Source organism: Ambystoma mexicanum, chromosome 5p (assembly GCF_040938575.1).
Source record: "Ambystoma mexicanum isolate Mex_15411 chromosome 5p, UKY_AmexF1_1, whole genome shotgun sequence".
Taxonomy (NCBI): Eukaryota; Metazoa; Chordata; class Amphibia; order Caudata; family Ambystomatidae; genus Ambystoma; species Ambystoma mexicanum.
Window position 1 is genome coordinate 280490470 of NC_090930.1, and position 24498 is coordinate 280514967.

Below are 24498 nucleotides of genomic sequence, written 5' to 3' on the forward strand. Positions count from 1 at the left end.
CCCTGCAATATGCTCTTAGGTCTGAGCTGGTCAGAACAGAAACTCAGGTGGAACTCGCTAGCACTAATTGGCCACTTGTGGCACTGCGTTCAACAGCACTCTAAGTCTGTATAAAAACAGATCAGGATACACTGGGAATCCTCGTGCTGCTGCTTCATTCCCCAATGCAAGTATAATCAACATGGCCCTCACATAACAGATACCCGGGGTGGAACACACCACTCCTCACTCAGTGAACGAGATGGTCATCTTGAGTTTACTTAGCATGTCTGTGCCCAATAGGTTGACCAGGGTCATGGTGGAAAATAACAGGGCCGCACCACCTGATCACCTACTTTGATGGGACATTCTTTTGTAAATGGAACTGATTGTACTGACCCAGAGAACCCCTGAATGTCAATTACCTATCCAGATAAAGGGAAATGTCCCTCACTAATGCAGAATTTTGTTGCACTCATGTCCACCATGTAAATGAATGCGTTGTCTGCTATCTCCACGCCCACCATGGGTTCCTCTTCTGGGTTGGCTGTGACTGACAGGACTGGGCATGCCAAGTGTCTCTGTGGGCTGTTCTAATCTGTATACGTGTTCATCCCTGGAAAAACAAATGGGTTTCCCCTGATCACACTGGCCACGTGATAGTGTGTTACTGTGCCATTGGGGACTGCGTGGTTGTTCTGCACCTGGGGGGCCTGTGATTGCCCAGGGCGTACTGCATACATAGTAGGGGTGCCTCTGGGTCCCAGCGCTTGCAACTGGGGAAACTTTGGTGGGGGGAAAAGGGGAGCCGCAGGCAAAAGGACACCATATGGAACCGCTGGGGGTGCCTGTGTATAAGGCTGTGGGTACAGGCAGGGTGCCTTACACATATGGGGGCATCTGCTCTTTGGGGTATGCAGCTTTCTGCCTGCTCCTACATTCTCTTTAAAAATGATCCATCCTTCCACACGTCCAACACTGTTCCGCACCTCCTCTGCTCGGGCCCATTCCCCCAAATCTGCCCTGTCCTCCGCAACACCCTGTTAACCCTTCACTCCCCCACTGATACCCATCTGGAGGGCAACCCTGATATTGTGGCTAATACCCGCCATTCCAGTCGTATTCGCCTCCCCACCTATGCGCCGTACGTCAGCCTGGACCGCTCTGTATTCTGGCTATCCCTCTGTACCGCTACTACCGATGCTTCCATGGTTATTTTAGCTAACTTCTTTTGCAGTAGTTTGGCTTCCTCTGTTTGCACCCTCTGTGCTGTTTCCTTCTCTTTTTCTCTCAACAATTTGCACTGATGTACAATGATAGAGTGTATCACCGCCCACCCCTTTACTTTGATTCCCACTCTCTTACCAAGTGTTTTCTGCACCTCCCTCGGAAGCCCTCTCTTGACCACAAACTAGAAAAACGAAACCAACCAATACCTGGAGTCCCCTGTGTCTGACCTCCACATTTCTTGAACCTCTAACATGTACTGAGCAGGGTCTTCATTGTCCTGCATTGTTTGTTGAATTATTGACTGAAGCTCTGGCGTATCAGGGTATGCGCATCACAGCGCTGCCCACACTCGGGCCATAATAGCATTAAAGTGTGCTAAATCATGACTGTCGTCTCCCAACCTTACTCCCGGATACCCCGTCTTGGCCCAAATGTCGTCTGCCTGGTCTCCAAGCATTACAACAAACAAATGTTTGATATCACCCACGGCCAGGGTGCATCTCAAATGCATATATCCACTTCCCTGTTGTTCGAGGGCTACTAGGAGTTTGCGGACTCTCGGAAGACCTAATACCTTCCCCCAAAAAGGAACATAGTCCCAGCAAGACAACAAGTTCAACTGCTGTTTATTACAGCAAAAACCAACAGGGATCAGTACAAGGATAGAAGAAATCCACAGGTGTCTCAATGTTCCATGGCTCGCAGGCCAATTTTGTACCCAAATAATGTCAGAATGACGCTACAATCTGGACCCCTCTCTGCAATGGTTCTCAGCTCTTGGTGTACCTTCTCAAGGTAATAAGAATGACTGTGTCTATATTGTAACTTGTGTTCACCACCTTAGACTATGAGAGTGCTCATTCATCTCGTGCAACACTTGTCTCACACTGTAACATCTTTGTTGCAAGCTTCTGTCTGGCGGTGTGAGATCGACTCTTTCCCAACCCTGGTTTCGATTCATCATCTGAGTCGGCTGCATCACGTGTTCACAGACCGTGATTTAGAGCTCTGCAGCTCTGAATTATGAGGAATTATTCACATTTATTGCAGCTGGTGTTACTGTCATTCAGGAAATGGAATGTCGTTCGTATCTGGTGGCCTTGGCAGCGAGTGCTGTCTCACACGTTTGCTTTCTGTCCAGCCTGAACTGACCTCAGCTCAGCTCTTGCCGAGAGGCTTGTGGCATGCTGTAATTTTCCTAAGCCATAACGTGGCTCCTACATGTTCATGCTATTCTATATTCCCCATATGTTAGTCACATGTGGCTCCGTCAGGTCCCATAGGTGCTCCTGCAGTTCCATAAGGTTACTTGCACATAAGCATCTGCAAGCTTTATTCAGGATCTCTTGCTTCTTGCAGGTTCTGCATTGCTGCGTTTAGCTAGTGACAAAATAATAAAAGCAATGACAGTATGTATATGTATCTGTCCTCTAACTATAGAACTGGAAGCTTGTGTTCTTCATGTATTCGAGTGTGTGTTTGTATCCCGATGTGCGGATGGCATATGTGCTTCCTGTCTTATGCTGCCAAATCGCAGTGTCTGTAATGACATCAGTGACGTGGCTTCTTGGTGCTTTATTCGACACTGTTAATTGCGGTCTCTTTAGTTGCAGCCTCAGGCTCTTCGTCCACTCTGGGTAAGGCTTGTACCACACCTGGTCTGTAGAGCTGGCTTAGTGGATACCTCTCGACATACTTATCAATCATTGGAGCACTAGAAATTGGACTGAAATAGTATGGGCATTGAAGGTATCTCCCTGCCTTCTTCCATGTCATGCATCTTATAGGAGGGGGAGCAGGGGGTAAATTTGTCCATCCCTCTTCAGCCCCCCCTCTGATCGACTTGTCGACCACATCCTTATATGGCACTCCTTTTGCTCTGGGATGCTATATCTTTGTTATTCCTCCGAGGTGTCCATAATAGTTTGTGTGGTCATCAAATGACCAGTGCATGTAAAAGGATACTCCTTCGGGGTTGCACCAAACCCTCTTCCCTTCATAGAACTTTGGATCATGTGGATTGTCCAGCTTTATGGTCCCTGCTGGAAATAATTCAAACTGCGCAATCTTCATTCTCAGCTTGGCCTGTTCTGCAACAATCTCATCTTTTGTTCCTCCTATGTTCACATCCATCAGGATCTGCATTCCGATAGCCTCTTCTGCTGTTTCTTTTGTTGCATCTTGCCATGTAGATTTTGATCCCACACACTGATGCCGCTCACAGCACGAGTGCTTCTGCTATCACCTTCAGTCCGTCTGACAGCAATGATGGCATCCAGGACCATATGTACGCTAGCTGGCTCTTTTCCTTCCCCTTTCCTCACTCTTCATCCTCCATTTGGGCCAACTGTGCATCTGAGAGAGTTCTGTTATCTTCCTCGTTAACTGGTGTAAATGTGCAACAGGAACTCCCTATCTGTGTGCAAACTCCTTCTTCCATAGCCTTGAGGAGATCCAGAACATACCTATTCTGGAGCACACCAACCTTATTGTTCTGAGCTCTTCCTTAATGGCATTGAACCCATTTACTGTAGAATGAATTGTTACCATCAGCTCCCAACGAGTGATCTGTAACCATTTGGTATTTGCGTATGTCTGTATTCCTGGTATTATTGATGCAAAGAACATCTGTGTTCTGCTAAACAGCTTGTGTTCTGCTGGTATCTCGTCCATTACTGTGTCTGATGCTTCTGAGAAGTAATTCCCCCCTCTTTTCACTCTGCTCAATACGCCCCACTCCTCTGCCTTCTCTATCTGGGCTGTTGGCGCTGTCTTGACCGACCTCTTCCTCCGTCTGTTGTTATCCATCTTTGGGAACTCATCAAGCTTCACATCCTTTTTGGGTACTACCAACGGAGGCATGTTGATGTGTACTAATGAGCATACTCCCCCCCATTCAGGCGGCAGTTTCTCATACGCTGTTGAACCACTTGCCCAGTAGTGATCCATCAGTACTGCAGTTCCTGCTCCCATTGCTGGAAGCTGCTCAATCGCCTTTCATCCTACCTTTTCACCAACTTCAACATCGCCATTGTTCTGATAGCACACGGCTGGCGTCTTCAGGGGATTTATTAGCATCAGTCCAGCCTTGTTCTCCACCCTTGCACTTGCATCTCATTTTTTTAGGCACTTGTCATTTTCTTCCTGCACCTTGTACACTGCTGACTGGGCTACTGTCAGTGCCTTGCTTCCCACCACTCCATCTTGCCATCCCTTGTTATTATACTCTCATCCATACACTAATATAGGGTCTTTACCAGCATCCAGGCTCTCCTCTTACCTCCTTTACTCTTCTCCAGTGGCATGGCGATTCCTTCAGTGTGATAGTCTTTGTCTCTCCTTTCTCGGGTCTGTCAGTTATGTACTGAAATCCTTTATCCAGCTGCCAGTAATTGTTCATCATGTCTAGTGTTTTTATGCAATTGTCTTCCTATGGGAAGGTTCCTTTGGTCATCCATCTCAATGTTGCTGTTTTCCCCTGGAATCTTCCTTGCATTTGCACCATTGCGAGATACATTTAGGTACTGTGCTCTTGCTGCAGATATTTCAGTTGCTATGAACTTTCGGGATGCACTCATGCCGTAGGGGATTAAAGAGCAGACAGAACAGCTCTCCCTGGTGGTTTTCGTTACCTACTTTGGTCATATGTTTATACCACATGTTATTAGATACTGGTGCTGTTTCAGTGAGACACATATCAACTCCCTTCATGTCTGTGTTAACACCGCGCTTAACCCTCCTTACCTTATAAGCAGTGTCTTCTTGTCCACCTGACATGGTCATCCTTCCTGCTTGGGTCGGGGTAATGTTAGTAGAGGGTACAGCGGTAGTGCTACCATACAGTTGTCAAAATACAAACCCCATCAAGCCACTGGGAATTAATAGACACACCATGATAATAATGTTTTTTATTGTTTCTTTCATACTCACTTACGCTGCTTGATCCTTGCAGCCTGATGATAAAGTTGCCTGCCTGAAATTCGCAAAGAAAGGCATTATCTTGTTAGTAGTATTTCAGTGCTCTCTAGCCCCGCAAACTAAATAATCACTAATAGCGAAGGCCAAGACCTCCTCCCAGACCTTTCTTACTGAGGGGGGTCTCTCAATGTGGGCAGAACAGGGAATTCACTGTGTTCAAGTTGTGGGTAGGGGTTTAGGATGAAATTATCGTAAAAAAATGGTAGCAAAGACCAAAAGTTCTAAAAATGCTACCAAAGGTCCGAACTCCAAAAGTTCGATCCTTTGGTGGTAGCATTGTAAAAAAAAGGAAACGGGGGCTGCGGGGGTGTCCTCCACATTGCCCCGCTCACTATACTACATATAGTGAGCAAGGGTTGCGGGGGACACCCCCGCAGCCTTCCGTTTCAAAAAATGTCTAAAAGAAACAAGGGCTGTGGCGGTGTCCCCCGCATCGCCCTGCTCCCTATAATTTCTGGTATAGTGAGCAGGGATTGCAGTGGACACCCCCGCAGCCTTCTGTTAAAAAAAAAAAATAAAGAAAGAAAGAAAAGGACCCTGCAGTGCCGTTCCCGATCACGGAAGTGAAAGTGAACTGGCGCTGCAGGAACCAGCGTGAAGATAAAGGTAAGTGGGGTTTGTTTATGTTGGGGGTGTGGGTGGGGGTGTGCTGAGGGTGTGGGTGGGAGGGTGTTATGGGTGTGTTGTGTGTGTGGGTGTGAGAATGTATGTGTGTTCGCATGAGAAAGGTGCAAACTTTTGGTAGTTCGCACCTTTCTCATGCGAATGATTTGCCCGTGGTAAATTCAGCCGCGGGCAAATCACTTGGATTCGTGGGTAGGCTTGGGCAAAGAATTCTACAAAAACAAGGAAATAAACTTCAGGGGATCATGCTCTAAATCGTCTGGGTCTCCTTATATAATGCACAAACTAGTTAGAGAAACTTTCATGGTGATGGATGGGCGGTAACATCAGGAACCTACTCAATCTTTACAATATTCTCATCAACCCGCGTGTGTGAACGGAAAAATAATTAACAGACAGTGGTTCATTCATCAATCTGTACAAGTGTTTCAGTTGCTGCTTCTGCTGTTTGGGATCGTCGAACCATGGGGTGACCTTGTCTCCCTAACTCAGTGAGGTCCACTCGCACTTGTAGTTCATCAAGGTCTTGAACGTTTGCCCTGTCGGTCACGGAAACTCTGTTGCCAGGTGAGACCACTGCTTTTTAAGGCTTGATGTCTTCAATATGGTTCTAGACGGTCTTCCCTACTAATTTAACAGCTGTGTCTGTTATGGCCTCAATCACATGAGAGCCTGTAAATTGAGGCGCATTCCAGCGACAGCCTAAGTTCCGTAGGAGGACAATGTCTCCCACCTTCACTAAATGTTTTAGTTAATTGTCTTGTGCTGTGTCATCAAAGTCAATCTTACATTGTCTTCTGGCCTCTCCCCCCTGGATCTGCGGTATCTGGTGAGAGATAAAAGAAGCACTAGAAACGAGAGAAGTGATGTAATCACACATTTCCTGCCCTAACACATCTGCACTGTCCTCACAATCCTTCAATGATTTTGTGGGAGGAGCCAGGGGAAGATGCATACATCGTCCTGTCACCACCTCGTGGGGTGTTAAATGGTGGTCAGACCCTGGCTTATTGTGCAATTCAAACAAGGCCAATGGCAAACAGTGAAGACAGTTTTTCTTGGTGCTCTGCTGAGTTTTGGCTATGCACTTCTTTAGGAGTCCATTCAGGTGTTCACACATCCCATTTGCTTGTGGGTGGTATGCACAGGCAAATTTGTGCTTGATGCCTAGAAAGGTTGTGATGTGCTGAAACAGTTCATTGGCTTAGTGAGGGCCGTTATCAGTCCTCAGGAACTCACACACGCCCCATCTTGGGAAAACTTTCCTGACCAGAAACGTAGCCGCTCTGATGGCATTAGCATGGGAATAGGGTCCAGTATCTATCCACCTAGAGAATGGGCATACTACCACTATCAGGTAGCGGTAACCATGGCAAACTTGGACCATATCCACGTATTCCATGTAGAGATGCAGAAATGGGCCTGTGGGTCTTGGTATGGCTCCTCTCACAACTCTAAAGGTATGTCCTGCTGTAAACTGCTGGCAAGTCAAGCAATTGCTAATGAAATCAGCTATATATTAATCAAAACCACGTTTCTCCAATGCAGGTAGCAATGACCTGCTTCCCTCTGTGTGTTGGATAATGCAATTGTGCAAATTGTGTCTTCAGCAATGCTAGTGGCATGACCACTTTCCCTGTGTTGTTCTCTCACCATAAGGCATTGTTTGGAGATATGGAGCATCCTCTCTTTACCCATAGCCCCATAGCTCCTTCTCCTCTTGTGGTGCAGCTTCCTGCAGTTCCATAATCTGTGTCTCTGGTAATGTATTGTAGCCTTCCTCATCACCATGTTCCTCACTCCTCCCTGAGCCTTTGGTCTCTCCTCCAATTCCCACAGTTGCCCAAAGTATGCTGCGCGCTTTGCCTCATAATCTGCTGTTTTGTTTCGTCTTGAGATGGGGTCTTCCCCTTTTGTGTGAGCCTGGCACTTCACTAGTGCCACCTGTTTTGGGTACATAATCACTTCAATCAATTTGCCCAATAAAAGCACATGCTGCACCGGGGTCCCATCTGCCCTCCTGAATACTCTCCTGAGACATTGTGCCAGTCAGGAGTGTACTGTTGATGAGATGTATGCTGAGTCAGAATAAATTGTCACATACTTCTCTACGTTGTGTTCCAGTGCTAACATTAGGGTCATTAGTTCTGCTGCCTGTGCTGAATAATGGGATGGTAGTCATGCACTTACAACCACCTCGCTTGTCCCGTCCTCCTTCAGTCTTACCACTGCAGTGCCAGTACCTCTGATCCCATCAGTTTGGTCAATTGTAGACGAACCGTCAATGTACAACACGTCTCCCATTCAAGTGCGTCTTCCTCCACTTTACGTGTCTCACTGAACATCTCTATGTTCTTTGTGCAGTCATGTGCGTAGTCTCCTACCTTGAGAACATCTGCCAAGAATAGTGATGGGTTTACTGTCTTGCATCTTACTATATTCAGTCCTACAGTGGATAGTATCACTCCATACCCTGATTGGCTCTGTGTGGTGGGTGTGCTTTTTCGCTTATGCAGTATCGCAAAGAGGGCTTGCTCCACGTAAAGAGTGTTGGTGCAACCCATTGTCACTGCTGATGACTTTTCCAGTGCGAAGGCTGCAGCTGCCAATGATTGCTCGCACGGATATTGTTCTTTCATCACTGGGTCCAGTTGTCCAGTCTAGTAAGCAATTGGCTTATGGCCCATGCTCGTCTTCTGAGTCAGCACCGCTTCCTTCATCACCACACCGTCAGCGTGTGAGAACAAGAAAAACTCCTTTTTCATAGTCTGGGGTTCCTAACACTGGAGCTGTCCTAATTGCTTCCTTCAGTTCCTCAAAAGCCACAGTCATGCCTCTGGTCCAGGTCAGTGTCTTTGCTCCCTTTTGTGCCTCTTTCAGAGCACCCAGTAATGGCCTTGTGTATGTGCTGTACTCAATTACACAACCCCAAGAACTGTTGCATCTCCCTTACTGTCGTGGGTTGGGGTGTTTTGCGTATTGTCTCTGCTCTCTTTGGGGCAATATGTCGGCCATCCTTAGATATCATCTGTCCAATGTACAACACCTCCTTCTGGTAGTACTGTAGTTTGGCCTTGTCCATCTTGTAACCCTTGTCAGCTAACACTGTCAACATGTGCACAGAGTCCTCATTGCACCGATCTTCTGTCTCGCTGCAGATCAAAATGTCATCTACATCCTGTAAAACTGTACTTTCTGTCTCTATGTTGCTTAGATCCATCTGTTTCACTCTGTTAAAGATGGATGGTGACTCGCAATACCCTAGTGGCAAACAAGTGTGTTTCCACTTCTGGTTGTGATACATGAAGCTGGTTAAATCTTGTGAGTCTGGGTGTAGTGGCACTGAAAAGATTGCATTATTTAAATCAATGACCATGAAACATGTGGCTTCCGCTGGAATGCTGCACAGAATTGTCGCCGGGTTTGCTGCTACAGGATACTCTGCCTCTACAATGTAGTTAAGAGGTCTTAAATCCTGAATAAAATGCCATGACCTCCCTGTTGGCATTGTGTATGGGGTACACTGCTGTGCTGCATGGAGATTCTGATGGTACCAGAATGCGTCTCTCAATAAGGGCATTCATTTGTCTCATAAATGCCTTTGTCTGCTTCCTTGGCTAGGGGATACTTCTTTACTCTTGGCAAAATTGCTCCTGGTTTCAGTTTAATCTTCACTCCCCCATGCTCTTTATGTAGCCCATGTCAGAAGGACTTGTGGTCCATAAACTGTCCGGTGCCTTGGCCATGTCCTCTTCCCAAAATGTGGGCGGCGCCTCCAGTGCCTTTGCCATTCTCTGTGGCACCTCTCTGTAATGGATCTGTAACCAAAATGTTACTCATTTCATACACCATCTCCAGTTCCTGTCTCTCCTCCTTGGACAGCTCCGCATCTGTCACTGTGGTTAGCCTGCACCCCTCTGTAACTGCAATTATTGCTCTCCATGCCTTTCCTTTGTCATCTTTTGCATATACTGCAATCCAATCCTCTCTTGCCAACACTGCCTCTATCTCTATGGACACTATCGTCCCTTCTGGCCCGTCCAGTGGTGTCTCTGGCCTGAACAGATATTTGTTTGGAACTCGCCACACCTTCCCTGCAATGCCTGGCATCCATGCAATGGCAATGTCAGTCCCATATTGAAACATCTCTACGTCCACTGGCACCCCCCTCTGTACCGTGCGTCCACAATATGCTTGCACAATCTGTTTTACATTTAACATGTGTAAGCCTGGTGTTGAGCACACTGTGCCTTTGTCTGTGAATGAAATAGTCATGTTCAGTCTGCTCATGATGTCTTGTCCCAGTATGTTTACAGGTGTCTATCGAGAGTAAAGTAAAGGTAGTGATAAGTCGTGATCTTCTATAGATATTGAGAAGTTATCAGTAAAAGGAACCACTTCTGGAGCCCCAGAGAGAATCCTTGAGTGTTCATGGCATCACCTGACAACTTAAATGTTCCTTCCCTAATACATGACATAGTCACCCCAGTGTCAACAAGAAAGGAAAAGGTTTTGTCACCTATCGCCACCCCTACGCGAGGTTCCTCCGCAGGGATGGGTGTGATCGACAGGGTGGGACACATCAAGTTTGTCTGTAGGCTGTCCAATTGAGGGTACATAAATAGTCCGTTTCCTGTAAATGGATTATTTCCCACAATGGCAACCCCTCCCAATCGTCGAACTGGTACTGTTGCCACTGTGTCCACGAGTGCTGGTGTGTCATCATCCTGTATTTGTGCTAGCTGTTGTGTGCTCCCCCTGATCTGTGGTGCTTGTAAATATTGTGGCAGTGGTGCTACCATCTGTATTTGCATCTGTACCTGTGGCTGTGTTGCTGTGTGTGGTGGTGCTTGTGTTTGTGCTGGTGGCATCTGCTGATATGTGCCTTGCATCTGCCAGTGTGGCTGTTGATCCTGCATATAATAATCTTATTGTCCCCCCTGATAATGCTGCTGACCCTGCCCTCCCTAATTCTGTGGTGTCTCTGAATCGAAATGCCTGTGAAATATGTCTTAGCTGGCCGCAGGTCCCGTACTGTGGTGGCTCCCTGCCTTGCCCTGAAACCCCCCCCTCCCTGAAAAATCCCCTGTGTTCTGTTGTATCTGTTGCCCATATCCCCGAAATCCTCTTGGAAACCCCCTGGGCTGTGATGCATCTGTGGCCTGAAACCACACCCCCTTTGAAAACCTCCCCTCCCTCGTAATCCCTGCTGTGGGCTGCCCACCCCATGAACCCTCTTCCCATGGCCAGTGCAAACTGTTGTGGCTGCTGATGTTGCTGCTGTGTCCGTGGGCTGGTTATAATCGCCCTTTTCATTGCATACTTTGATAACTTTTGCTGTACTAGTTTGGCCTCATCTGCCTTCCTCTCTTCTGCCTTTTGCTTAACCTTCTACTGCCATAGTATACAATGGTGTACTATTGTGAGCGGTATTTCTGGCCATCCTTTCACTTCCATCCCCACCAATTTCTTCAAATTCTAATGTACTGGTTTTGGTGGTGCCTGCATTAAAACATGATAGAATATTGCTATGGTTTTGTCCCACGGCTCTCGAGTTTCAAGGCACCAAAGCTCTTGAATCTCCTGAATGTACTGCACATGATCTTCGTCATCATTCATTTTGCGTAATCTCCCCAATGTTTGATGTGTCTGGGTATTGTGTTTGTAATGCTTGCCACAATGCTGCCCTGCATTTTGCAAATGATGCTCCATGGTGTTCTGTGTCATCACCCCCGGGAACCCCGCCCTCTTCCATATGCAATCCGCGGCATCTCTCAATATCGACACTAATAGTCCCTTTATGTCACCCACTGCTAATCCATGACCAGCTGTCAGCTTCTCCATCTCATAAATCCATTTCCCTGCTCCTGCACTCAATGATGGTAACCTACACTTCACATTCTTCTTGTCTGTGTGCTTCCATGGCACATACTGAGGTCTTGCCCTTCCTCTCTCTAATAGAGGCATCTGTGATTATGCTGCCCTCTCCTCCAGTGTCCTTCGGTAGTTTAATTCGTTGAGGCCCTCTCTCGTCCTCAATGTCTGTGCATATATCTGCTAGTTACAATGTAGGTACTCTCCTGTTATCGTCATAGGTTCTAGACAATTGTCCTATCAAACAAGCTATTGCTGTCTTCCCCCTCCTACGCCCTGGGAGATCCCTTAGTCTATTAACATGTGTTGTGTGTTGTGCACATGTCATTCGTCTGCAGTGCTTGCTCTTCTAAATTGGCCCCTCCTTCCCCTTGACTGTTGGTCCCAAATTCCCAGGATGCCCACTTGTCTGTCCCAGTGGATTGTGACCGGCTCTGCTCCCCCCTCTCGTCCCCACTATATCGTCACTGTCGGATCCTGTGTCAATGTTACTACAGAAATCATCAGCAAAACGTAGTCTCCTCGATGTCGTGTATGTGTTAGGTTTCATGCTAAGATCGATGTCTACTAAATTGTACCTGCTGCCTCCTGCCCAGGCCGCTAAGCCTGCTCCACTTCCTTTTGTTGCGCTCCTGCCTCGTGAATTTGTACTATTTGGCTCTGCTGGTATGTCCTCCTTGCATCTATTATTTTCCCTATCTGATGCTTCCTGCATCCTTACCGCCCTTATTGCTTGATTGTCTTCCTCCCTGTGCGCGCGTTCTCTTGCCAGTCTGTCCAACTGCAACTTTGTCTGTTCCCTATCTGCTAACTTGCTCTGCTATCTCCCTCCACCTCTCTGCCTTCTCTAGTTCTCTCTCCCTCTTCTCCCTCATCTCCCTTTACGCTCTCTTCCTTTCCTTCAGATCCCTTTCTATTCTTTCTTCCCGTTCCTTTTCCAAGTGTTCCCTTTCTCCTGTCTCCTTCTTTCTCTGTCCTCAAGCTCTAATCTCACTTCCCTGTCTTTCTCCCTTATGTCTTCTTCATCCATCAGTTCTGCCCAGTCCGTCATGTCACTGTCCCTCTTCAGACCTTCTATCACCTCTGTCGCCCCTTCTGCCTCCCCATTTGTCTTCCCTTGAAGCTTTAAAAGTACCTATGCTGTTATCCATTCATTTGTACTTATGCACTTGAATTCTTCCTTTGCGCGCTGCTGCGCCTCACTGCTCGCCCCTGCACTACTAGCTGGCTGTCCAGCCCTCTTCTGCGTGTCCTCTTTAGTTCATGATGGTGGCTTATATGTCAGATTTGAATACCCCTCCGCTGCCCTTAGTTCCCTCATTGGATACATTCATCGTCTGTATTATCAGATACTACACTTGGAGGGGCAGGATGAAGTGCAGAGGGATGGGTCCCTTCGTCCATCACCTCATGCTGGCTAAGCATCCACTGATGCCTCGCAGTGTCCCCTTCTCCCTCCTGAAACATGCGCCACAACTCGAATATGGCCATGCATTTGGTCAATTCCTTCCCCTTGTAAGCACCCTGTATGTGTATCATTAGTGATTGCTGCACGACTATGGAGAAGCTCCTGCAGGGTGGACATGGTTTTGTTAATTTACTTTCTGTACTTTTGGACCATTCTAAGCTATATTTGCGAATGTTCTCCTTATAAGGTGTAAGTGTCTTACACAAATGACAAAGGGGAGTGACCGACCCACTGTTATCTTGATACATTTCAGTACCTCTTACCTGGCCTCAAATCGAGGGTTTCAATAATCCGCTGTTCGGGAATAAAAGGTCACAATGCAATATAATACTTTCTACAAACCTCTCTGGTTCTACAACTTATCAGGCATGCTCCACGCACCGCACCTCCTTCACAATTACTACCTCCTCAGGCACACAACCACACTCCTGCGCATGAGCCTTCCGTGCACCACCATTGTTTTATCTTGTCTGCCAATCCCAAGTTCTCAACACTAGCTCCTCACCGTCTCAAACTCTTTGGGTCCTATCTACAAACCTAAAGGTGAAGTTACCAAGCTATCAATAAAACCAATGATCGCACGCACAGAATAATAGCCTTTATTCCCAGACCCACACAAAAACCCCACAGCTGTCTTCCTGCTCTCCAGGCAGAGTATACCAATATTCTCTTCTGACCAAACTGCACGTGCTGCGTCGCCTAACGTGTGAAACGCCTTTCTCCAGGAGACTTAACCAGCCGACTCACCTTTCCGCAATGTAGTCTAGCTCCTCTGCTAACCCCCATGAGTATACCATCATCTATGACCTGAGCTAAAATACCCAACCCACAGGAATACCTTACGTACAAACTTTTGTCATCCAAGCCTTTAAGTCAATAGTCTAGGTTGTTCACCAGAGCTTTTAACCTTGAAGATCGAATGTGCCCTAGATACAGAAAAAGGACTTCTACCTCCGCTCCTGTCCCTACTCACTACAACAGTGTTAACTGATGCTATGACACTACTAAACAATACTTCACCACTATTCAACAATACTAAACAATACTCCCCAGTACTCAATACCCTCCCTCACACCCACAGTTGCTGTCGGTCTGGATCAATATTTACGTTCATGATGCTGCTCGGCTGCCGGCTCCTTGTCAAGGCACTCGCCTCCACATCCTGGTCTGCCTGAACAACTCACTGGTCTAGGACGGGATGATTTCCAAATGGCTCCTGACGACCTTTAAAACGGGCACGCGTTTCCTGTCTCTCTCAAAATATGCGAGGTTTTCGCAGCCTCTCCGGTCCAGCCGCTAAGGAGTCCACTTAGTGCCGTGCTAGCGCACCCAACGATCCTCTAACTACCAACTTGTTGGGGACCAACTCCCAGGTAGGTTGGAGGGCTACTAGGAGTTTGTGGACTCTCGGAAGGCCCAACACTTTCTCCCAAAAAGGAACGTAGACCCAGCCAAACTGAAAGTTCAACTGCTGTATATTACAGCCAAAACCAACAGGGTACAAGGATAGAAGAAATCCACAGACGTTTCAATGTTCCCTGGTTCACAGGCCAGTTTTGCACCCAAATTACATCAGAATGACGCTACAACCTGGGCCCCTCTCCAGAAAACCTATCGTACTACTGGATTGGGTATTGAGCAATAGTCCACCTATAGTGGACTCTATACATGTTAGTCTACTGGCTCTCGTATGTCAGGTAGCTGGCCTGGCCCATCCCAAAATTATTATCTCTAAAAAATGTTGCAGTGTGAGGGTCTTACCATTGGTTCTTGCCCATTGCTACCCACCCCTAGGAGCCTGAACTGTGATTGGCTATAGCTAATCTCCGCAGGCCTGGGATATGCAGTGGTTCTCAGCTCTTGGTGTACCTTCTCAAGGTAATACGAATACTATGTGTCAGCATTGTAACTTGTGTTTACCACATTAGACTATGAGTGTTTAAATTATGAGGAATTATTTGCATGTATTGCAGCTGGTGTTACTGTCGTTCAGGGAATTGAATGTTGTTCGTATCTGGTGGCCTTGGCAGCAGGTGCTGTCCCACACGTTTGCTCTCTGTTCAGCGTGAATTCACCTCAGCTCAGCTCTTGCTGAGAGGCTTGTGGCCTGCTGTACTTTTCCTTAGCCATAACGTGGCTCCTACATGTTTGTGCTATTCTATACTCTCCATATGTTAGTCACACGTGTCTCTGTCGGGTCCCATAGGTGCTCCTGCAATTCCATAAGGTTATTTGCACGTAAGCATCTGCAAGCTTTATTCAGGATCTCTTGCTTCTTGCGGGTTCTGCGTTGCTGCGTGAAGCTAGTGACAAAATAATGAAAGCAATCACAGTATCTATTGAGGTCTCTTTAGTTGCAGCCTGAGGCTCTTCATCCTCTCTGGGTAAGGCTTAGGGCTGTCTGAGTGGGTACCTCTCGACATACTTATCGATCACATTGGAGCACTAAGAATTGGTCCGAAATAGTATGAGCGTTTACTGTATCTCCTGGCCTTCTTCCGTATCATGTATCTTATAGGAGGGAGAAGAGGGAGTGAATTTGCCCATCCCTCTTCACCACTCTAGCTGTAAGGAATGGGAGTGCCTTTATCAAATTGTTCTTATCCATGGGTGGCCATCGCACACACTGTGCCCTCCCTGGCCCTTTGTGCAACAGCAGAAACTGCGCCCCCACTGTCTTCGTCATCTTCGTCTTCCCTGCCTGCTGCCCTTTAAATGCTGCCATACGCCCGTAGAGGTTCCTCCAATCTGGGTCCCCATAAATTCTCCCTCTGTGGCAAAATCACTGGTGGAGTCTCTTCGGCCTCCAACTCATCAACCGTGTCCCACTGTTCATCCCAAGCTCTTGCCCCTAGGTCATCGCCTGACTGCACCGTCCTGTAGTGTAAGCTTCCGGACGACGTCCTCCCCGGCTCACCATTCTCCTTCTCAATATGCGCATCTCTAATTGCCATTTTATCAATTCTAAACAAAATGAAAATGTCTCCCGCCCTCCACTCATCAGTACCAATGGGTACCCACTGTCCATCCCCTCTATCCACCCTCAACCTGGCTATCTCATCCAATGCTTTCCTTAGTGCCTCTTCTAGCTCCTTATATGGATTTCTATCTACATCCCTCTGTGCTTGAACCAGCAAGGCTGCAGGCGCTGCTGGGTTTGGAAGATTTTGATACTGGGCCCATGACGGAAGGGCAGGGGCAGTGGCGGGCAACAGCACATAGGTGGGGTTTGTGCATCCTGAGGCCGCTTGTGAAGGGTAGCATCTGAGCTGGGGAAGCTGTGCTGCTTTCTGGGTTACTGTCGGGGTGGGGAGTCTCAGGGTAATGGGGCGGTGGGCGTAGTGAGTGCCAGGACACATGTTAAGGGTGACCCATTGATTACTTTGGGACGATCAACAGGGACATCCTCTAAATCTTCTACCATTTTCCACAATTCCAGACTTCCTTCCTACTCTTCAATTTCTTCTCCTTATATTTTGCTGCTAGGAACATGTACATGTGACTTAAAATATCCTTGTTATTCGTTCCCTGTTCTGGCCATCGCTTGTACATGCCCCCATGTGTCGCAGCCAGCCATTACTTGAGATACTTCATGATCTTCTCCTGATACAATGGAAGAGCTTTACACATATCCTCCAAGGGGCAGCCAGCTCCATTTCAGTCGCCCTTGCTATAATATTACGCAATCCGTTTTCTCTCCGGCCTCTGATCCAGCAGGGGCCTTACCATCCTGATACCCCTTCCCTTGCCCTTGGCTCACCGCCCCACACACACACCCTTCACTTATTACGCACACCATTAAACCTCATGCCCCCTTACACACACACCGCTCACACCCACACATCACATTTCACTACAAACCTCTTATACAATACAACCAGGCCTTTCCTTGGCCCCCGCCTCCATAATAAAAATGCAAATAAACACAAAAATGACTACGTTTTCATTCCTGCACCTCCTTTTTATCAGGTGGAGCGATCCCAGGCCCCCACAGAGCCTCAACCCAGACTGCTCTTCGTTCTCAAACCACTGTTATATCAGGCAGAGAGATCCCATGCCTACTCAATACACGGGTCCTCTAATCCTTTTTTCTTTTCTGTTACACAGTGCTGTCTTCTCCCCCCAATTGGGAAGGATCACGTTACTCTGTTAACCTTTATGCTATGATATGATATGACATTTATAACGCGCCTGTACACAAGTGTTCTAAGCAAGACAATACAAGGAGGGGGAAACAAAGGGAGGACAAAATAGGGACAGTAGGGTTGCAGATACAGACCCTTAAGTGCTGGGCAGCCCGGAGACAGTGCAAGTGCAACTGGACATGCAAGAGCCTGGGCCTGAGTTCAGAGGGTGACCAAGTGACCAGTGTGCGGAGAAGTCAGGTGCATCAGGAAGAGAGAAAGCGAGAGCGAAAAGGAAGGTCTTGAGTTGCTTCTGGAATTAGAGGTGGTTCTGCTCAAGTTTGAGAGAGGCAGGCTCCAGCCGAGGAGATAGATCTGCCCCCTACTCTCTGCTTGGAGAACCGTCTGACCCTTCGAGAGTTGGAGGTGGATGAGTAGAGAGCTTGAGAAGGAAGATGTTTTGGAAGAGAAAGTTGGAGGTAGAGCAGTCCAGGCCCCAGAAAGTCTTGTGGTTGATGTAGATGGTCTTGAAGTTGATCCTTGCAGTCATGGGGATCCAGTGAAGAGATTTCAGAGCTCGAGAGATACGATCCCTGGGCTTGAGCCCAAGGACCAGTCGCGCAGTCCTGTTCTGGATAAGTTGTAAAGGTCGAAGAGTAGAGTCAGGAAGATTTAGAAAGAGGCTGTTGCAATAGTCCAGCCCAGAGAGGACCAGAACTCTGGAGACAGTGAGCTTCTGGGGGAAAGTGAAACAAGGAAGAATACCTGTGAAGAGGTGCAGCTGATAGTTTGACTTCTTAGAGTCGTTAAAGATGTGAGGAGAGAAGGAGAGGGTGGAGTCGTAGATGACACCAAGGTTCTTAGCCTCACAGAAAGGAGCAGGAAGAGGGCCCAGAGTATAATATAAAAACTCTATATTCACTGCCACGTGGTCGTCATGCTCCTCAATCTCACTGCGATCGAAACACCAACACATTCCTCTCTCTCAAACACTCACTCCCCCTTCGCCAATTGTTTTTCGCTGCCAAAAGGTGCACTTACATCTACGTGCTCTCCTGAATTCCTCCATCACAGGGTCCCATCATAAAACTGTACAGACAGGAATTCTGGTAACACTGCTCTTTTAAACCTCTCCATGGTGTGCACAGGAGACTGGTCCCTGCAGGTGGGCACGGCCCCTCCTAACGTGCAGCCAGGAATCCTACGTCTATGCGGAGGGGTCTGGGATCACGTCGAGGTCAGCAATTTTGTAGGATGAACCTTCGGCAACCAGACATATAATAACAAACCTATAAGGAAACAGGCTCTGTGCACCTCTTTGCAAAGAAGACAAGGTTTATTTTGTATACAAAAGAAAAAATGTGACAGGGGTATTATAAATCCCACTGCCACGGTGCTCTCTGGCTAAATCAAAGTGAACATCTCATTATAAGCACAAAAAAATCGTTGTCTGTGATGCACACGATATACAGTGTTTATCCCCAAACTACATTGGCTACCGCCTATATACACACTAACAATAGCGTATCTTCCCCCGGTCTAATGGCCACATCCTGATCAGACCCCCACCCTCTAACGCATGGTCATCAACTCCATCACCTTGGATCGCTATTAAGTGATTGGCAGGTTTTTGAGATGGTTACCCTTCCTCGTGGGCCTAATCACGTGATGTGCACCTGGTAGGCAACATGAGCTCAGTGGATACCTCCAAGGTCATGCTGGTGCCCTAGATTAAAGCAAACATTCTCTGAGCCCCAGACACGTAGGCACCCTCACCATTCCTCCCTGTTGCAATCTTGTATTTGTTGGCATCCCCTCTTGTTCTTCTGTGGTACAGATCACTGGCTGGTTCGCTCTGTGCTCCCCCCTTATCAGCTGACCCTCCCTGGAGATCCCCTGGGCCTCTTGGAGACTGCACTAATCAGCTGAATTTCTAAGGATTTAAGTGTTCTGTTTGCAGGCATCTGGCAGTTCAAAGAAGATGACCATTATTCTGCGGGGCACTAGTGTCCTAAATCTTATTTCAGACTTTTGGCAGCTCAAGGCCTCTGCACCTGCTTCCATGGGTTTGTCCTACAGGGACATCTGCAGCCCTATTCGTACTCGGCCATTCACATTCCTTTCTAGCATCGTAAGACTCTAACATGATACAATCGTATGTTTCTTGGAATGCCTGGAGGCTCTTATGCTCAATTCTACATACTAGTGGCTTCAGGTAAACCCATTTTGTGACTACTGGTTAAAACGCATCCTTTTTGTTCCATATGTCCTAACATCCTTTCTGCTGTTCGCCCACATCTGTGTGTAATTTGTTCGCGCACTGTCCTTGTAAGGTTATTTTAATTATGTTCCTTTCTTATAACATACGCAACCAAAGGAAGTGCTGTTACATTTTTGAATGGATATGATATGATATTTTATTTGTATCGCGCTCCTACACAAGTCTTTCAGAGTGCGGCAAGGGAGGAGAACAAGGGAGAACAATAAACAATGATTTTACTAGGCCCAGTGACATTGAGAATGCGCAAGTGCATGGGGGAAGGAAAGGGGAAAAGTGCATGCAAGGGGGAAAAGTCGAAAGTGCGGTGCAAAGGCAAAACAGATAAATAATAAAATAAATAAATAATAAAGGCAACAAAAAGGGGGTAGTACAGCCAGCAAGTGGCAAATGCTGGATTGAGGCAGCATACAGGGTATGTCTGACAAGTGCAGGAAGAAAGGGGGGGGGCTGTATGGTTACAAGTCTTGCAGTCCTGTTCTGGATGAGTTATAAAGGGCGGAGAGTAGAGGCAGGTAGATTTAGAAAGAGGCTGTTACAATAGTCCAACCTAGAGAGAACCAGGGCTTGGGAGACAATGAGCTTCTGTGGGAAGGAGAGGAAAGACAGAGTACCTCTGAGGAGGTGCAGTAGGAAGTTTGGCTTTTCAGAGACATCAGCGATGTGGGCAGAGAAGGGAAGCGTGGGATCAAAGATGACGCTGAGGTTCTTAGCCTCGCAGGTGGGGGTAGGAGGAGGGCCAAGGGAGGCTGGCCAGAGAGTGAGGGGAAAGGGGGTGAAGGTGTGCCGATGAGGAGGATCTCTGTCTTGCTGGCATTCAGGTAGAGATAGTTGGCGGCACACCGGATGCCACTTCTTTGTTCTCCTGTCCATGTTTTTATTTGTCTATTTGTCTTTCTAATTTAGAGCAATCCACATAGGCATCAAATCGCATAAGTAGCCATCTTTAAATTGCAGGCAGTAACATAAACAGCTTTCCGAGATTTTTGAAGACCTAATTAATTTATTTATAGTATAGGATAGTAATGCTGGGAAGATGATGGGCAGTATAGCATGAAGTAGTCCATAGCTTAACGTTCCAATTGATGTGTGGGTAGAAGGGCAATGAAAAACGACGCCTAAAACAAATGTATGTAGTAATAAAGAGCCCCAATGGCCATAGGAATATAGCGTCTCGGTAAGCATGTAATCATCTGTAATTTAACAGTCTAGTTATTCCTAAGGATCTAGATGTGTGGTTCAAATGGTCACAGAGCAAAGATGGCGCACTATAAAAGTATAAGCATTTGATTTTACATTTTTACCCGATCTATATAGAGTGACTAAACAAACCTACACCGGAACAAACACTCCTTGAAAATCGTACTGATTTGACATCAAACACATGTACTGCTATTTATAAATTCGAACTCATCCTTATTGTGGTGTAATGACGTTGCTGTAATTTGGCTTGTTGCCCTGTCATCCCTCACTGAGGTTCCAAACGCAAGTGGGGCAGAATCACTCACTATCTCTGCTTCCACTCTTCGTGAAAGAACTGTGAACGCACGGGATGAAAAAGGAGAACATCTTGCTCCGACTATTTGAGTCGATTGCTTGTGTAATGTTATTTACTGTAAAATAACACTTACATTTCGAGCATTGGTTTAGTCGCTCACTAAGTTCGAAACGAAACTGAGGCATGTTGATTGAGTGTGTTTGGCATGAACACCTTTTGGGCATTCTTTCATCCTTCCAACTGGTCTTGCTCAGGTTTGGCACAGCCCGCATAACCAAGAGGCCCACAAACACTCTATTCAAACTCTTCCTTACTATTACGAGGGCTTAAGCTCGAACCCCTTTTGTGGGCCATTGGCAGCCTGGGGAGAGAAGCCAAGGGAAATGTAGTGGACATGTCAAGAGGATGGTTTGTGGTAAAAATGAGGGCACCAATGCGTGAGTCGAGTTGACATGCCACTCCCTCAGAGATGCATTATAAAGTAACAACAGATAGATAGAAACATTATTTTATTTCTCTAAACTTATATATACATTTGCAACAAATACTTAACGGACACCCTGCCTATATCCATGTTACGCCTTTGTTGGATAGGAATTCAAAATATATACAACTCCATTCCTATTCCTGGTACCACAGGAATGTTATGTTAAAGGTATTTGTACTGCGCACCGTCACCAACGGAATTGGTCCCCAGGCGCTCATCACAAATAAGAAACATTGTGAAGTGGTATGATGGGGCATTTCGGTTTGTCTATGTGATACCAGGAATAGTAAAGGTGTTCTATATATTCTACCCATAACAGAAAAGGCCTGCTGCCCAACCAGTCCAAGATTCCGAACTCCCTACGAAGAGCAGAGCCTTGCAGGAACAAGCCCGTGTCTTTGTTCGTTTCTCACATAAACATAGGCCTTGGGGGCATCAAGAGGGTGTGGGGATATTCAAGGTCACAGATCACACTTTTCACATAAATCATGTCGCTAACCTGCCTTTTATATTTATTTTCATTTTATTTATTGTTTATTTGTACAGCGCTTGTACACAAGGGAAGTGCTTCAAATCGCTTCAAGGCGGGAAGGGAGCAAGGGAATACAGTAGTCATTCTTAGGCCTTGAAGTTTCCGAATGATCTAACAAAAAGTAACACGCGTACTAGGCCTGACAGCACTTCTCCTAGTGAAGTGTTCCAGGAGCAACCAAACTAGGGAGGGGAGACAACAAGGCAGAACTTACTAGTCCCAGTAAATTCGGATCATGCAAGTGTACAGACAGACATGCGAGAGAGGGGGGGTAAGTGCACCCAGTCCAGCAGGGAGCTGGTTAAGTGCATGCAGAGAGGTTATCCCCCTCATAGAGAGTATGCTGAAAGTGCAGTAGTCTGAACATAGTGCAGAGGCCCAGGGGCAAGTGCAAAGACTGGTGGGTGAGCGTGGTACCTGTGAGGCTCTGAAGGTGAACCAGGCGACCAGTCAGTAAAAACTGAACAGAGTTAGGAAGGGAAGGAGGAGTGAGGCAGCAGAGAAAAAGAGGAGAGTAGCAGGGGAGAGGGAGAGAGAAAGAGGATGCAAAGAGGAAGGTCTTGAGAGTTTCCGGAACTTAAGGAGCTCTGGCTCAAGGCAGAAAAAAATACTAAGGTACCCACTTAAAGTTGATTTGAAGTGCGCTTTGAAAGGCTAATCAGATGTAGTTCGACGCTTGCTAATGTTTGTTTGTGGTTTTGTGTCGAGCTGCCCCTGTTTGGCATTGGTTTCCTTGACAGCAAAAATAACCACTCAACTTTTATTGAGTCGAGTGCTTGACTGTCTGATTACATTGGCTGACTCCGTGACTTCACACGCTCTGCTTCCTGCAATGCTGCAGCCCTGCAGGTTTTGGAATTTGACTTGCATTGGAAGTATTTCAGTTTGTAAAGGGATTTTCATTGAGGAACCAACATACATTATTTAAATATATCCCCACTAGCACCTCTGTGACAGACACCAGGGGACACCTTATCAATACTTTCTGCTTGTGCAAAAAAAGTGAGCATGATCTAAAAATGTTTACACTGGGGCAGAAATGATTCAGACTGTTTTGTTACGCTGTTTGCTGCGTAACATACAAAGAAAAGTATCTAACACTTAATTTTATACAGTAAAAAAAGTGCACTTAATTTTTTTCTTCGAGCAAACGCTTTTTGATGTTGCAGACACATCCTGGTTGTTTCATTCCATATTGCCTAAGCAGCAAAACGGCTATTAAGAGCGTTTAATCAAGACTGTGCCGCCATGTACATGTCCTATACCCTTGCCCCGGGCGTTCCACCACAGAAGCAGATCAATTATGGAAACTTTAGCAACGCCGCAGGGAAATAACGTGAAGCTTTCAGGCAATTGGGTCTTCATTTAGAGGTGGCCAGATTTTTTGTGTGAAATACCGCTGTTACTGCCGTTACCACTTCCACCAGTGGTATTGCACAAAAATGCCCAATTCAGAGTCCACACTGGTGGACGTGACAGTTCGCCAATACCTCCGAAGTCATTACAGAAATACCACGTTTCCCAGCGGTAATCTTAAATCTTAAAAGCTATCTTTTTCCACCCGTTCCCACCTTCAATGTGAAGATGAAAACAGGTAATCAACAATAGTGGTCCTCACAGCTACTGTGATTTTTCTAATGTAGAAATGGCTAATACTGACCCTTTTATGCATTAAATGGCTAAGTACCCACTTTTGGAAACCTCCACTTCAATCAAATCACTTTCTACGATTTATTTCCACTGTCTTTGCCGCAAGATGCAGATGGTAAATTGAAGTAAGGTTTATAAATTGATTCCTGGCCCTACATATAATACATGATTTAGTCTGTGAATTTATGAGAGTAAATACTTCACTTGTGCAATGTACCTGTGAGATGAAGAGGTGACCAGTTATGGACATATTTCTGTGGAATGTCTTTGATTGTAATGTAATGTATGTTTATTAATAAATATGTGATATCTGTCTACCACCACACTTCGTGCTTTGCCCAGTATTAATTGGTTTATTACACTACTGATCGTAATAAAAGCCTTTAAACTGTAGACAACACATTTCATCTGCAACTTTCCTAATAGAATAAAGTTACAGATGAAATGTGTTGTCTACAGTTTAAAGACTTTTATTACAGATCAGTAGTGTAATAAACCAATTAATGCTTTATGGTTTAGGGTTTACCAGAAACCTCTAGCAACACAGCGCCCTATTGCTTTCGAAAAATTGTCCAGAAAAGAATATATTTATAGTAATGTATCAAAATACATATGGGGAGAAAACATTCATAACTGTTCCCCACAATGACATACATTAGTATTGTGTTTACAAGGCAACAGAACCTGTTGACGCACAATCTATTGTAAGGGTGGATCAGAAGAAGGAAATACAAAGATCACATCCCTATAGGGTTTATCTCGACCGGTTTCGACGT

The 24498-nt window shown here is 46.4% G+C and overlaps 1 protein-coding gene across 1 annotated transcript in view; it reads right to left on the bottom strand.

Moving 5' to 3' along the window:
* LOC138480522 (A-kinase anchor protein 17B-like) overlaps nucleotides 1–24498 on the bottom strand; it is a 382257-nt gene that overhangs the window by 24025 nt on the left and 333734 nt on the right. The window contains exon 6 of the mRNA XM_069612280.1: nucleotides 8765–9153. Coding sequence (XP_069468381.1) covers nucleotides 8765–9153 — 389 coding nt within the window. The remainder of the gene's footprint in view (nucleotides 1–8764; nucleotides 9154–24498) is intronic.